Below are 13,590 nucleotides of genomic sequence, written 5' to 3' on the forward strand. Positions count from 1 at the left end.
TTCCATTTGAGCCTTGAAGAAGGAAAGATGCTTGACTGACAGTTTTTGAAAAAAAGGAGTGAGTGAACAATCTGGGCTATTTACAGCCTCTCCCTGTTTCTTGGCTATTGGCAATCTGAAAGCTGGGTACTGAAGCTTTGATTCTGAACTCACTCTGACCCCAGTATAGGCTGAAGACTAAGAATACAGGGCAAGGGAGCCACCAACACTCCTCTGTCCTGATCCAAAGGTCTCAAAAGAAACATGACCTAGTCTGAGTTTTAAAATGTGCTTCAGTTCAGAAACTCCTGGGGCCAGGAAGAAGGTGAACGCTGACAGGGAACCTCTTCTCTGAGCATTAAGTCAAAGAACCAACGGCTGCCACCAGGGGACCAGGGTGCTTTTCTACCTGAGTGCATGGATTCTTTACCTGTCTTTATCCCCACCCTCCTGGATTGTCTTCCTATCTACACCCACAGCAAACTGCAGGAGACTTGAAGCTGATAAGGGGAGGCACAGGGCCACATAGCAGAGCTGCCACCAGGCCTCTTATCCTCTTCACAATGCATCATTTCAAGAAAGCAATAGCAATGCACAAGCTGACATTAGTGAACTAGACACTTCCCTAAGGGCTTTGCCAACCTGGGATAATATACATCCGATGACTGCAAGAACAGGAGGGAAAGTGAAAGAAAATAAAGGCTCAAATCAGTCCTTGAAGTGGGTTTTTTTCCTTTCCTGCTGCACTTGTTCCTAACTGCCCAGAATCATTGGGAGTTTGGCAGTATATACATTTAATAAATTATTATTACTCATATGACAGAGAAATTAAACATTAAAGCATTCTGGCACCACTTATGTAGTATGGATTTGAATTTAGTCAACAAATCATGATTAAATAAGCCATAGCTAATTCACCCTAATGGTCATGCTGTTTCCAAAATTTTAAAAAAATCCTCATGTTTCATGGGTAAAGACTATTTACTTGAGATCTAGAGATTGGCATAAAAATGAAATTTCAAAACATTTTTTCTTGTTCAAAGGCTTTAACTAGTTGACATTAGCAGTGACATAAAACAGTTGCAGCAGAAAGAGCTATCCTGTTTTTGAGTTTCACACAAGTATGTTTCCTGTGACAACTGATCCATTTGGGATAGAAATTCTTTTTTAAGCTTTAAACTTTAAACGCAAGCTAACTTTGAGACAGTATTTTTATAAATAGTTATTTTTGCAAAGGTTAACTGATTTTTAACTGACTTTTTACACATCTTAAATATTGTTTATAGATATTGGCCAGAAATTACATTTCTATTTAGGAGTTCATCCATTTTTAGCATCCTTCAAAGGCTTCCAAAGTGTGTTGAGTATACAATTTAATGCCCAAGAACATTGCCTTGAAAATCAAAATTTCCTATGATGTGGTTGGAAGCCACGGGAGTAGCATTATCTTCACCTCAGATTGCTGGATGAATCGTGTTTCATAGGTGTCAGGTACAAGGCATATCACCTGTGATGATGTCACTTCCCCCTTGATTCCCCCCCACAAATCTCATGAACGTTCCTCTGGTAACCTGAAAAAATAATATTCGTTATCAAACTGCTTGTTGTTTATTTTTTAAAAAAGGTTTTAATAGATGAAGAACTAAGGAACCAATTCAATCAAGAATTTCAAATGGGACAAAATTACTTTCATGGAAAATGATTGACCTAATTATTAGAATTTTCTCTTTAACGTTTTGACCAAACATCTGCTCATTTGGCCAGATATACTGTATGCTCACATAAGTGATCAGTTTTGCAATAAAGTCCTGAGAGATTTCAGAAAGTGACAGAAAAAAATCAATCTTACATAATATGACAATACCTTTATTAGCACCAGCCAAAAGTGCAAAAATATAAGCAAATATCTGGGTTGTTCAGAATTGTCATGGGTGAAATGGTAAAAAAAGTCAAGATGACAACCACTTCAATCATGCTATCACAAGTGCCATTTTGGTTTTTTTAATCCTCCCTGTATAACCCTTATTATAAATATTGGGTTTTCTCTTTCAACGCAGTGATCTTTTTTCTTAAGACTGACAAAAACTATTCCATTTCAAAAACAGAGACCATGTTTGCACTCATATTTGATATAGCTCCAGACACAAACAATTTAGAAATATCTCCTTCAGAGAAACACCTTTATAATTCCTCTGGAGTTTCTGGCTTCCCTTTCAGCAGGTGTTTCTTCTGAGGGCCCTGAAATCAAAGCAGAAAAAAAGTGGTTGTCAACATCTCAGACTGCTACAATTAAATGGGCAAAATTGTATGTCAAGGGCTCCTGATGGATTTCTGTGGAAAGGCCTGCCTTACCTCTGTATATTCCTTCATATGTTCTAGACATGTCCTCGGATGGGCTATTTGAGCTGCAACTTCACCCCTAAATGGCAGCAAATATTTCATATTATCCAGATCTCTGCTGCCATCTGGGGATGGTCTGACGTTTTGCAGTCCAGATGTTGCAGTTCTATTTCTTGGCCATCTTCAGAGTCAGGTTGCAGCGAGGCCCCATCTAAACACTGCAAAACTGCCTTTGAAAGTCTAACTGTCAGGAGAAGTTCTAACTGGAGAAATTTCCTGACACTTAGAACAATGAATCAGTGGAACAACTTGCCTCCAGAAGTTGTGGGGGCTCCAACCCTGAAGGTTTTAAAGAAAAGATTGGACAACCATTTGTCTGATATGGTATAGTTTCCTATTTGAGCAGGGAGTTGGACTAGAAAACCTCCACGGTACCTTCCAACTGTTATTCTGAATATCAGTTAATGTGATGGCTCTGACTGAGCAATGGAGGCATTTTAGTCTTCTAGATAGGTATGATAGGATTGCCAGTGTCCGATGATGGATATGGCACAACAAGAAGAAGATAGATAGGAGAAGAAAGGTTCAACAATACAGTAATACCTGATTCATTTTTCTATGACTTCATTCCACATTTCCAGGAAGAAACAGTAGTTGGGCAGATTTTTCTCCATTTTAAAAAAGGTGATTACATTTCAGTTGGTTTTGTGATCTTTAAAGAACTTCTGCAGTAGCCTGAATCTTCCCCTGTTCAGTTTTTCTTGGGGACCCCAAACATTAGCCACACGTGAAAGGGAAAACATTTCTCCTTGTTCATTCGTTTCATATCATAGCAGTTTATAAGGCCTGTCTTATCATCACTTAGGGCTAAACTGCAGGATCTGTAAATGAGAATTATGCAGAAGCCCTACCCGTGGCCTTTGTGCCCCCTTTTAAGAAAAATTCTGCATGGTGGCCTATATTGGATTGTGATCAAAATGTCCAAGATGGTTGAAGAGAGGAGCCTTCCTCAGAGGGGAAGAAAGGAAACAAAGACCATGTCTGAAGCCAGAGGGGGACGAGGTTGCCTCTCCATGTTCCCCCACACCTGCCATGTCCAATTGCCGAGAAGGAAGAATCCTAGTTTGCAAAATTTAATGTATTTTTACATGCAATTCTCTTCTGTCTTCCATATGGCAAAAAGGAAATCCCTAGGCTCTCTCCTCCCTGGCACATCTGCTGGAAGGGGAAAAACTAAGCAACGGAGGTCCTCTCGGCGATGGATTAGGCTGTCCAAGCCCACAAAGAAAAATGCAAACTTGGCTTGGCCAGAGATTTTCTCCCAAGGCTGATCCCCACAGCAGCTAGGAGGGGTCTGTCTGGCAGAGGCCAATTACAGCTGTGCCTATTACCCTCAGGTTCCTCCTCCCTGGAAACTGGGGCTTGCATGGTGCTATGTTAGACTTCCTGGCCGAAAACCTTTCTTTCTGGGTCACTTTGATCCAATTCTGCTGGGGTCAAGATGGAGGCTCTCTTTTGACAGCGAAAGGAGGGTGTCTCAGACAAGGAGGGTGGAGATGAGGCCAAAGAAAGAGCTTCCATATTATTGTTTAGCAACAAAGAAAAGAAGCTGATGTGAACATTTCATAAATCTTTAGAATCTTGATTAAAAACATAATTGTTAGAACTAAACCTCATTGGGAACAGAAAGGAGATTAAGATGCACTAGAACAATTTGTGAATGGAAATAGGTTTCCCAGTGTCCTTAGAATAAAAACTTAAAATAGAGGGATAATTCAAGCTTTACTACCATATATAATGAAAATAAACAGAAAAATTGTTCCAGAATAATCTCACTCTGAATCTCACTGCTTCCTTCCGCCCTTCCTAAAAGGCGGGTTTCCAGCTGCTAAAGGAAATAACCAGTTTTGATTGAATCCTGAAGTTAATTTGTGAATGGACCAACAGAATACTTCCCACAAAACTCCTCCAATCTTGGATGACCGAAACAAATCATGGTTTCATATAGAGAACTCCCACCAGTTCGTTTCTCCAGCTTGGGAGGGGTATTTCCCAGCACAAACTCACCATGAAGGCTCGCTTCTCTTGGGCTGTCTGGAAGCAGCCATGGCCAAACTTGGAGGTGGTGTCGATGAATTTCAGCTCCACGGCCTCCAGAGCTTTTCGGCTTGTGTGGACCAGAAGGGACTGGGGAAGCAGGAGGAAAGGGTTACAGCAGAAGCCCAGAGGAGAGGCAGTTCAGAGCCCCAGAATGGTGGAGACTTCTCCAGGCAACAGGTCCAAACACTGGCTGGATACTTTCCAGGAAACCAGCACAGGGCAGAGATCAAAATGTTGGGCTTGGGCTGGGGAGGCAGCTCCCTCCTCAGCCCTGGAAGCTCATCAGGAGTCTCTGGGCCAGGCACATTTTCTCAGCTCAGGGGTATGTGGCAGCAGTGAAGTGAAGGGGGACCCTCATTTCTGCTGCCTTGATCTCCTTGAGAAAAGTCAGGATTTAAGTGTCATAAGTGCACATGATCTGGGAGCTGGAGTTCATAGCAGAGGGCAGCTACAAATCTACGGGGCTATTTCCCATGCCCCTCACTTAAATTTAGTGCTCAGAATGTATTTTAACTAATGCACAATCATTGCACATCGCGGCAAGAGGAGTGGCAAACAAATTTAATGAATAAATAAAGATTGCAAAAGCCTTTCGTAGGCGAAATTGAGCCCAAAACTAGGTACAGTCTAGAGGGCCTAGATACTTGACTTAGATAATGATGACTAAATATATTTCTTTTTGTTCCTAACATTTACTACCTCCTGTGTTTCCTCTGAGAAATTCAGGCCATTTCTGTAGGGCTTTCACTGAATTTATTTATTTATTATTTATTACATGTATTTATATGCCGCCATTCTCCCAAAGGACTCAGGGCGGCGAACACAAGTTAAGAAACAAGTACAATAAAATCCCATTTTAATCCAAATAATTAATAAATAGTAAATTTCCCATCCCATTTTGTGGTGATCCCTGCACAAGACTCTAGTGTGCAAGCAATGGCGCTGCTGAGCCTCTTGTTGATGGCTTCCAGGTTTGCTGCCCTGCTCCCAAAGCAGCTGAAATGCTGATTTGCTCAGGCTGAATCCTCCCAGCCTCACCCTCTGGAGAGCAGCAGAAACCACTTTGGATCGGTCAACTCCCACAGATCAACCCTCCCGCCAAAGAGCCACACTTGTCCTTCATCCCTGGACTGCCCTTCACAACACTCAGTCAAGCCCTCACCTTCCTCAGGGTCAGCACCCGCTTCCTGGTACCCAACACACAGCCCTTCACAATGACAAAGTCATTGTTGACTTCTCCATACTGAGGGAATCCACCCTGGAAGACAGAAAGGTAGAATGGACATCTGCATGAGGGTGGTATTTATTCATTGATGACCCCAGATAGATAGTGGTCCTCCCCAGAAGATACGTCTGACACTTGGGAAGCATGTCACGGCATTCAAAAGAAATGGCTGCCACAAATAAATTTCACCATGTACAAAATGGCTGCCTTTGCAAGGATGGCCAATTGTAAACATGCCAATGCCGTGACTGGAATACTTTCAGTGACGCTTATAATGCCCCCTGTCAACTTATTCCCATTTTTTAGTTGCAGTCATTTTATAAACACATCAATGGGCACAAATGGAATCCTAAAGCATTATGGTACTTAATGTGCAGAAAATTCCAAAAGCAGCAGGCTGCTTCCTAGTAATAGCAATAGCCCTTAGACTTATATACTACTCCACAGAGCTTTACAGAGTCAGCCTGTTGCCTGAACAATCTGGGTCCTCATTTTACCAACCGTGGAAGCAGGGATGGGTTCTACTTACCTTTAGTACCGGTTTGCAATGGGGCCACGCATGCACACGCTTCTGCGCAGAAGCTTTCTGATGACATCGGGGTCGGTGGGCAGAGCCTCCTGCCGGTTTTACTACCGGTTCTATAGAACCGGTCCGAACTGGGGGCAACCCACCACTGCTTGGAAGGATGAAAGGCTTGAGCCAGTCAGGATCAAACTCCTGGCTGTGGGCACAGTCAGCCTGCAATGCTGCATTCTAACCTCTGCGCCAGCAGGGCTCCTACAATTATAGCATTCCATGTGGATTTTTAAACTTAAAATAAATTTGAAACTGCGTGCATGGCATAAGTAAAAAAAGGGGGTTGGTCTTCAACTGTGTAGTCATGACCCCCATTTTGACTGTTTTGATCCCTTCCTGGTAGACAATCCTGAATTTCCTTTGTACCAAACTGCCTAGAGCTGGGCTGAGTCCTCTGATCTATTTAACCCATCAAATCCGGATAGCTTTCCCCAGGAGCCACCATTTTCTAGCCTTGTCTCCAGCACAGAAGAGACTTTTCCATCAAGTGATCCAAGATAGGGAAGCCCTGCATCTACTCAGGGATCTCACCTGTGCATCTCCTGAGCTGAAATAATAGTCAGGACTTGGTCAAAGAAAGTCCCCCGGTGCTTCCAAAAATTCTCCCACTGTTCCCAGAACAGCATTAGAAATTTAGAATGCATTTGGGGGAAAATGCATTTCGAAGACAAGATATTGCTTTAAAGCATAGGTTTTCATCTTCTTAAAAAGATGGTGCATGAAGAGAAGGATTCGTGATGAGACATCCAAAGGATCATTCTCCAGCCAGAAGAACTAACTTTCCTTCCGGCCTCCTTACCAGTGGAGTTATGGTTTTCTCTGTTGGGTCATAATTGGTGGATGCATTGTTTTTTATGACTTTGCCATCTTCCACATGGATCCCACGGCCAATGCGATAAACCTAAAAGAAAAAGATTTTCCAAGTTATCCAACAGGAGAATGAAAGAGAATGGCCACGTCTACCTTGCCCAGTGATGCCTAAGCCCTGTCTCCTTTTGCACCCTTGATTCCTGGCCCTCAATCCTGCTCTTACAGGCCACATCAGCACAAAGGAGGCACCAGATGCTGCATTGTTCCGGTCCCTCCCGCCCCGCAAAAATCAGATTTCCTCTGAGCTGTTGAAAGCTGCGGCTTATGAATTCTAGAAGCAAAGGGCTCCTCTGAGTTGGCGCCTGGAGACTTCAGGGATATGACCCTGCAGCTTTCTAGGCAACAGAACACAAAATCAATTTGCCCTTTTCAGAAAAGTTTTCCTGGTCTTTTAAATCTACCGATAGCCTTTGCAAGCGCACTTTCAAAATATGGCATAATATAAAGGCTACCACTAATGTTGTAAGAATAATCTATAGAGAGGAAAGCAAGAAGGAAAAAAAAGGTAGATTATATGGGACAGATAGCTTTGGATTGCAAATATAACTTAGGTTTTATATAATAAATTATGTAATTGATTATATTAAAAGGGGAGGCTTCAGTTGTTAAAGACTTCAATTGTTATATATCAGTTTTGTAGTATTAAGTGTTCACCTACAGAAGGCCAAGCAAAAATGACATAAAGAAGCTCTCCTAAAATCTTGGACCTTGTTTGTTTCTTGCTACCAGTTTCTTGGTAAACCCCCCCCCACTCCCATCTTGCAGAAGATGCAGAATTAGAGGTGTGCTTTGCATAGGCTTTCTCAGAATTTTAACAGCAATTTCAGCAAGGAACGGGAAGTTGCAGTCCTGCCATATTTATAAAATGGGTCTAATCCTGAATTCTCTGCTCCCAGATGAGCCTTGCCATGCACTTGCTAAACCCGATAACGCCACACCTACCAGCCTTATATATCAAACAGCTGGTGGGTGAGGAGGAAAGATGGATCAGTGCGTTGCAGCTTCTGTTCCCAAGGCACTCTGATTCCGCCAGAGGTGGGTGCAATTGGAGGCTGTTTGTGTGTTTGGGCTTCAAATGAATTGGCTGGAGGGGAATCATACCTTCTTGTTGAGTTCTGTGCGGTGATGGTAGCCCTTCTGGCCAGCCCGGGCAATCGAGTAGCCCACGCGGGCAGGGTGCCAGGCTCCAATGCAGGCAACCTTCCGCAGGCCTTTGTGAGTCTTCCTTGGGAGTTTCTTGGTATGCCAGCGACTCGTCACCCCTGTAGAAAGGCAGCCTTGAGGTTAGAGACAGGATGATGAACCTCTAAGTGTCTGAGGTGGGGATGGGAAACTGGTGGCCTTCCAGATGCGGCTGAACTGCCCTCCTTCACCATTAGCCACACGGTTGGGGCTGCTCGAGTTTTAGTTATAGCTACCATACCATATTATAATTGGGATGGGAACTTCCATCACTATGTGGTTGTTAAGTGAGTTTCCACAATTTTATGACCCTTTTTGCTGCCGGCCATTAAGCAAATCACCATAGTCGTTAAGTAAACGACATGGTTGGTAAGTGAATGGCTTCCCCCTATGGGCTTCCTCCATAGACTCTGTTTGTTGAAAGCGATCTGGGAAAGTCACAACTGGCGATCACATGACCCCAGGACAGGCAGCCTGTCAAGATTGAACCACTTTGCTTCTTTCAAACCTTACCGCTATTCAATTTGCCAGTGAACTGGGGGGAGGGAAGGGTGGGATGGAGTACTGAGAATTTGTGTATGGACCATGAGAGCCTGGAAGCCATCAAGGTCACAACTGCAGGTGCTTGAGAAGGAGGTAGACTGTTCCCATAACAAAAAGACATCTCATAATTGGACAATGTGATCACATTAGGCAAACATTTGCATGGGAAAACCAGAGCCAGTTCTGATTCTCCAGTACCAAATGGTATATCCAATAAAATTTCACTTTTGGGAATTCAAAGCTCCTGAGAGTGCTTACTTGTTTTGGGTGCACTAGTTGGACAGTTGACATAGCCATCCTAATGCCAATTGCCAAGTATCTGGATTTTGATTGTATGACAGTGGGGATGCTGCAACTAGGTGTTAAGTCACTTTCTGCAATGCCATTGTATCTTTACGTCACTAAATGAATGTTTGTAAGCCATGGACTACCTGCAATATCTAGAAGGACAAAAAATCTAGCCTTTGGATGGAGAGGAAATGAATGAAGCATTAAAAGAAGAGTTTTAGAAAAGACAACTGAGAAAGTAAAACTCAGGAGAAATTCAAAATCCTTTGTTTTGTTTGGTATAAGGTGCAGTAGGCTTCCAAGATTCCATGACTGTATTCTACCCTACAATAATAAACAGCATCTCTGTCATGTCAGCCATTCCTCTTTCCTGACTTGGCTTTCCTAGATTGAGGATCAGCATCCCTTTATTAGAGAAGAAAAGGGGCTGAAAAAGAACAAATCATAACCGTGCCTACAATACACTTATGGAAGTGTATTGTAGGCACTCTCAAAAAATGGCTGTCCTGGTTTTCATTTCCTGTTGCGGTTACACCACACCCTTCTGTCTATACCAACAATCAGTCCTGCCAGCTGCCACAAACTGGTTTGTTCCTCCCTTTCCCCAAAATGCTCTCTACCAACTGGCTTTTAATGCAAGCTGATCACCTCCCCCAACACAACATGGGGTGTAACCACTCATTAAAGGGGCCATTGCCTCCTTTGAGGCATAGTAGTCTCCTGACCCTCTTCTAAAATATTATTCCAGCAGAAAACATGGGATGCTTCAAGCCAAACTTTAAACCAATGCTTCTCAACTTTGGTAGGTTGAAAATGTGTGATTTCAACTCCCATAATTTTCCATCCAGTCGTTTTAAAAATCTTAAAAGAATTTGAAGTTAGGTTGAGGATGGAACCTATCAGGCTCCAGGGAAGGTGTGGATATTTCTGGTCAGAAATAAAGAAAAAGCAGATGCTACATATTATCATGTGTGGTGGACTTGTAAGAAAGTGAAGGCTTTTTGGATAAAAATCTGGTGGGTTATGCAGAATGTTTTGAAGAAAAAAATTCAGTTTTCTCCACAATTGTTTTTATTGGGTATAGTTAAGGGTTTTACATTGGGTGAAACAAAGTTGATATTGTATTGTAGCAGTGAGATTACTGATAGGTCAATATTGGAAAAATGAAGCTATGCCTACTATTGAAGAATGGACTTTGAAGATGGCCAGTTTTGCAGAGATGGCGAAGATTTCAGCATATTTAAAAGATCGCTCACAAGAGACTTATGTATGGGAGTGGAAAAAGTGGATAGATTATGTGCAGAACAAATATCAGAAACTAGGATATAGTTATTTTGTTATCACAAATAACAAAACTAGGAAATATCAGATAGCTTTTAACTGAAAGTATTATATAGGGATAGAATAATAGAATTTTGTGAAGATGTGAAAAATATACAGGGGGTGGACGGGTTCAAGTTTTATAAAAAGGGGATTTTGATTTGGATTATATTTTGAGGAAGTCTGGTGGGGAGGGGAGGGTTAGAGGGGGTTAGGGAGGGTTAGGGAGGTCAGGGAGGGTTGGGGGGGGAAATTGGGGAGAAAATGTAATTGTAAAACTTTTTCAATAAAGAAAAAGCTACTTTTCCCCATATCTTGAATGGCTTCCAGAGTCATTCATCTGGAATACAATCTGTAGTCATACTACTTCCTATCAGCCTTTGATCCAAGAAGTTTCCGGATTTCAGGTCTGCTCCCTCCTACCTTTCATCCCATGCCCTTTGGTGACTCCAATGACATCGATCATCTCATTCTGGCTGAAGACACTGTGCACAGACACCTGCTTTTCCAGCTTCTCCCGAGCCCAGTCAACTTTCTCTGCCACAGAGCCTCCATTGAGCTGGATCTCCATAATATGTGCTTTCTTCTGCCGCATTGGCAGGAGCTTCATCTGCAACCAAAAAACCTCAAAAATTGCACCATGCAGCAGAGGTGGCAAATGTTCATGTTCAACACTTAACTGGCCACAAAGGTAAGGTGCAGGAGTTCTAGCCTCTCCGAACCTTCCACCTGCTTGCAGAATTTGGCTACTGCAAGGGTTGGGACTTTGCAGCTATCGTCTCATGACACACTTGAGAAGCTTAGTATGTGGGAATAGGTGTGTTTGGGATCAGGGAGAGCACTTCCTTTTGGATTCATGTGCTCTCTCTCACCTGGCCAACTACATTGTGAGAGTACCAATGTTCAGTGAAAAAGGGGCCTACTCAGTCTTCTGAGCAGGAGAGTTGAGGCTATAGAAATTGGGTTGTAATGGAAAGTTCCAATCAGAATTCACTGTCAAATGTTCCTTCATTAGCTGCAGGGAATAATTGGGCCACCATTCTGACTTGGGCTACATGGTGGAGAGAGAGGGATTCTCAACTGTGCTGCTCTCTGGGGTCTCCCAGCCTGGGCCTTTCCTGGATCACCAGTGGGGGCTCTGAGGGTCAGATTCCTTTACCTCCCTCTCCTTTGAAGAAGTATGGCAGAGATGAGGGCTCTCTAACCTGGAACAAAAGAGGTCTATGAAGCCAAAAATTGGACAGTCATTTGTCTGGAATGGTATTGGATCTCCTGCCTGAACAGCAGGTTGGACTGGAAGACCTCCAAGGTCCCTTCCAACCCCATTATTCTATGTTCTGTGTACTATGTGAGGCTGCTATGAAGATGCTGTAGTGAAGAAATTGCTTAAATTAGAATGGTGTAATTGCCATCAGTTGCGATCAGTTAGTTTGAAAAGAGATCTGGGTGAATACCTGGAGGGCTAGGCCCCCAATGGCCACTAAAACTGATGGCTCTTGTCTCCCCTCCCCTTGGCATCAGGCCATCAAGAATGCTGCTGTATAAGGACAGGAAAGAGGGCTCCCACCCTCCATTGTTGGCTTGGGGGTTTCCTCAATGCCCCCAGTGGGCCATTGTGTGACCCAAACACTGGACTAGTGAGGCTGCCGTTATTTGAGTAACTCCTCAAAGCAGCAAAAGATTTTTCAAACCAAGGCAGAAGCCACCCCAGACCCCAACCCCCAACTCAGAGGCTGCTTTAACTGACTTGAAGAGCGGGGCTGTGTTTGTGGGAAGTCTGGAGCACTTCAACCAGGACCTAGACTTTGCAGTGCTGAACCAAAAATTACTGAATTCTCTGTTCTGGCTTCATTTAAGCATGTTGTGTTTGTGTTTCTTAATCAAAACCAGAAGTGAGAGATAGAAATTCTGTGCATGCTTAGAGCTGGAACCCCAGCTGTCCTTCAGGGAAAAGTATTCAGATTCTGAAAATGAAACCCATGTTGCACAGCAGACAACATCTGGCAATGAAGACTTTGTCCAATCAAGCAGAAAGAACCAGTAACAAATCATGAGTGAGTTTGACTAGCCAGTGGGTCAGACAACCCTCCTAGATGTATTAATCTGAGTGTTCCAGAGACATGTGGAAAATGTTCACCTGGGTGTGCACAATGACACGGATGATCTTACAGTATTTCTTCATGGACACAAAGTCCTTCTCCAGCTGCTTCTTCCCAGTCTCATCTTGCCATTTCTTGCAGTACTTAGTGAATGCCTTCTTTTTGCTCTTGTGCCTGAAAAGAAAAGGCAGGAAAAAATCAGATCCAAGGACAACAGGAATTATTTCCAACCAGGCTTTGGCAAGAAAACAGTGCAGAGCCTGTCCTGATATCCACCGCCAGCCTCCATGGCTTGAGAGCAGGATAGCAAGAAGCCCCTTGCTCCAGTGGGAGTTTACCAATCCACAGACAGTGGGGCTCAACTTCAGATTCTTCAGGTAACGGTTGGATACTCACCTCCCAGAAGGACAAGTCCTATCAAAGCCACCAGATGTTACAATCAGGTAACACCCATAATTCTGAGACTGGTTTATGAAAATATTAAACTGATATTCTGATTTAACATGGAGGTTCACAATTCAGGGCTCTGGTCCAGGGGTGAAATGCTCCCGGTTCGGACCGGCTCAGGCAAGTAGGTAGCGATGGCGGCGGGCAGTTTGGAGAACCGGTAGCAAAAATCCCTGCCCCCGCCCCCCATGCCCAGCTGAGCCCCGCGATCATCAGAGCCTTTTTTTTCCTTTTAAATGGCTCTGACCAGCCAAGCTCTGACATCCCAGCTGAGTTGCCTGCTAATCAGGCAACTCAGCTTGGATTGCCAGAGCCATGTAAAAGAAAAAAAGTTTCTTTTTTTCTCCCCCCCCCACAGCCTCCAGCTTGCTTACCTACCTTAGCTGCTGATCGCATGACGATTGCAATCCATGCATCAGCAAGCAACTGAATCTCCCTGCCTGCAATCAAGCTCATTGGTGAGTAGCTCTTTCTGCCTGCCTGCCTGCCTGCCTTCCTACCTAGACTTATGGACTTCAACTCCCAGCAAAGCTGGCTGAGGAATTCTGGGAGTTGAAGTCCACAAGTCTTAAAGTTGCCAAGGTTGGAGACCCCTGTTCTATTGGGTAAGTTATTTTCCC

The 13,590-nt window shown here is 43.5% G+C and overlaps 1 protein-coding gene across 1 annotated transcript in view; it reads right to left on the minus strand.

Moving 5' to 3' along the window:
• Window positions 1-1,690: 1,690 nt before the first annotated feature.
• RPL3L (ribosomal protein L3 like) overlaps window positions 1,691-13,590 on the minus strand; it is a 55,993-nt gene continuing 44,093 nt past the window's right edge. The window contains exons 4-10 of the mRNA XM_070954835.1: window positions 12,562-12,697; window positions 10,848-11,034; window positions 8,193-8,353; window positions 7,021-7,122; window positions 5,582-5,677; window positions 4,387-4,506; window positions 1,691-2,217 (exon numbers count right to left, since the gene is read on the minus strand). Coding sequence (XP_070810936.1) covers window positions 2,161-2,217; window positions 4,387-4,506; window positions 5,582-5,677; window positions 7,021-7,122; window positions 8,193-8,353; window positions 10,848-11,034; window positions 12,562-12,697 — 859 coding nt within the window. The 3' untranslated portion in view covers window positions 1,691-2,160. The remainder of the gene's footprint in view (window positions 2,218-4,386; window positions 4,507-5,581; window positions 5,678-7,020; window positions 7,123-8,192; window positions 8,354-10,847; window positions 11,035-12,561; window positions 12,698-13,590) is intronic.

Source organism: Pituophis catenifer, unplaced genomic scaffold, assembly GCF_029215685.1.
Source record: "Pituophis catenifer annectens isolate HBS135680 unplaced genomic scaffold, rPitCat1.0.hap2 SCAF_16, whole genome shotgun sequence".
Lineage (NCBI taxonomy): Eukaryota > Metazoa > Chordata > Lepidosauria > Squamata > Colubridae > Pituophis > Pituophis catenifer.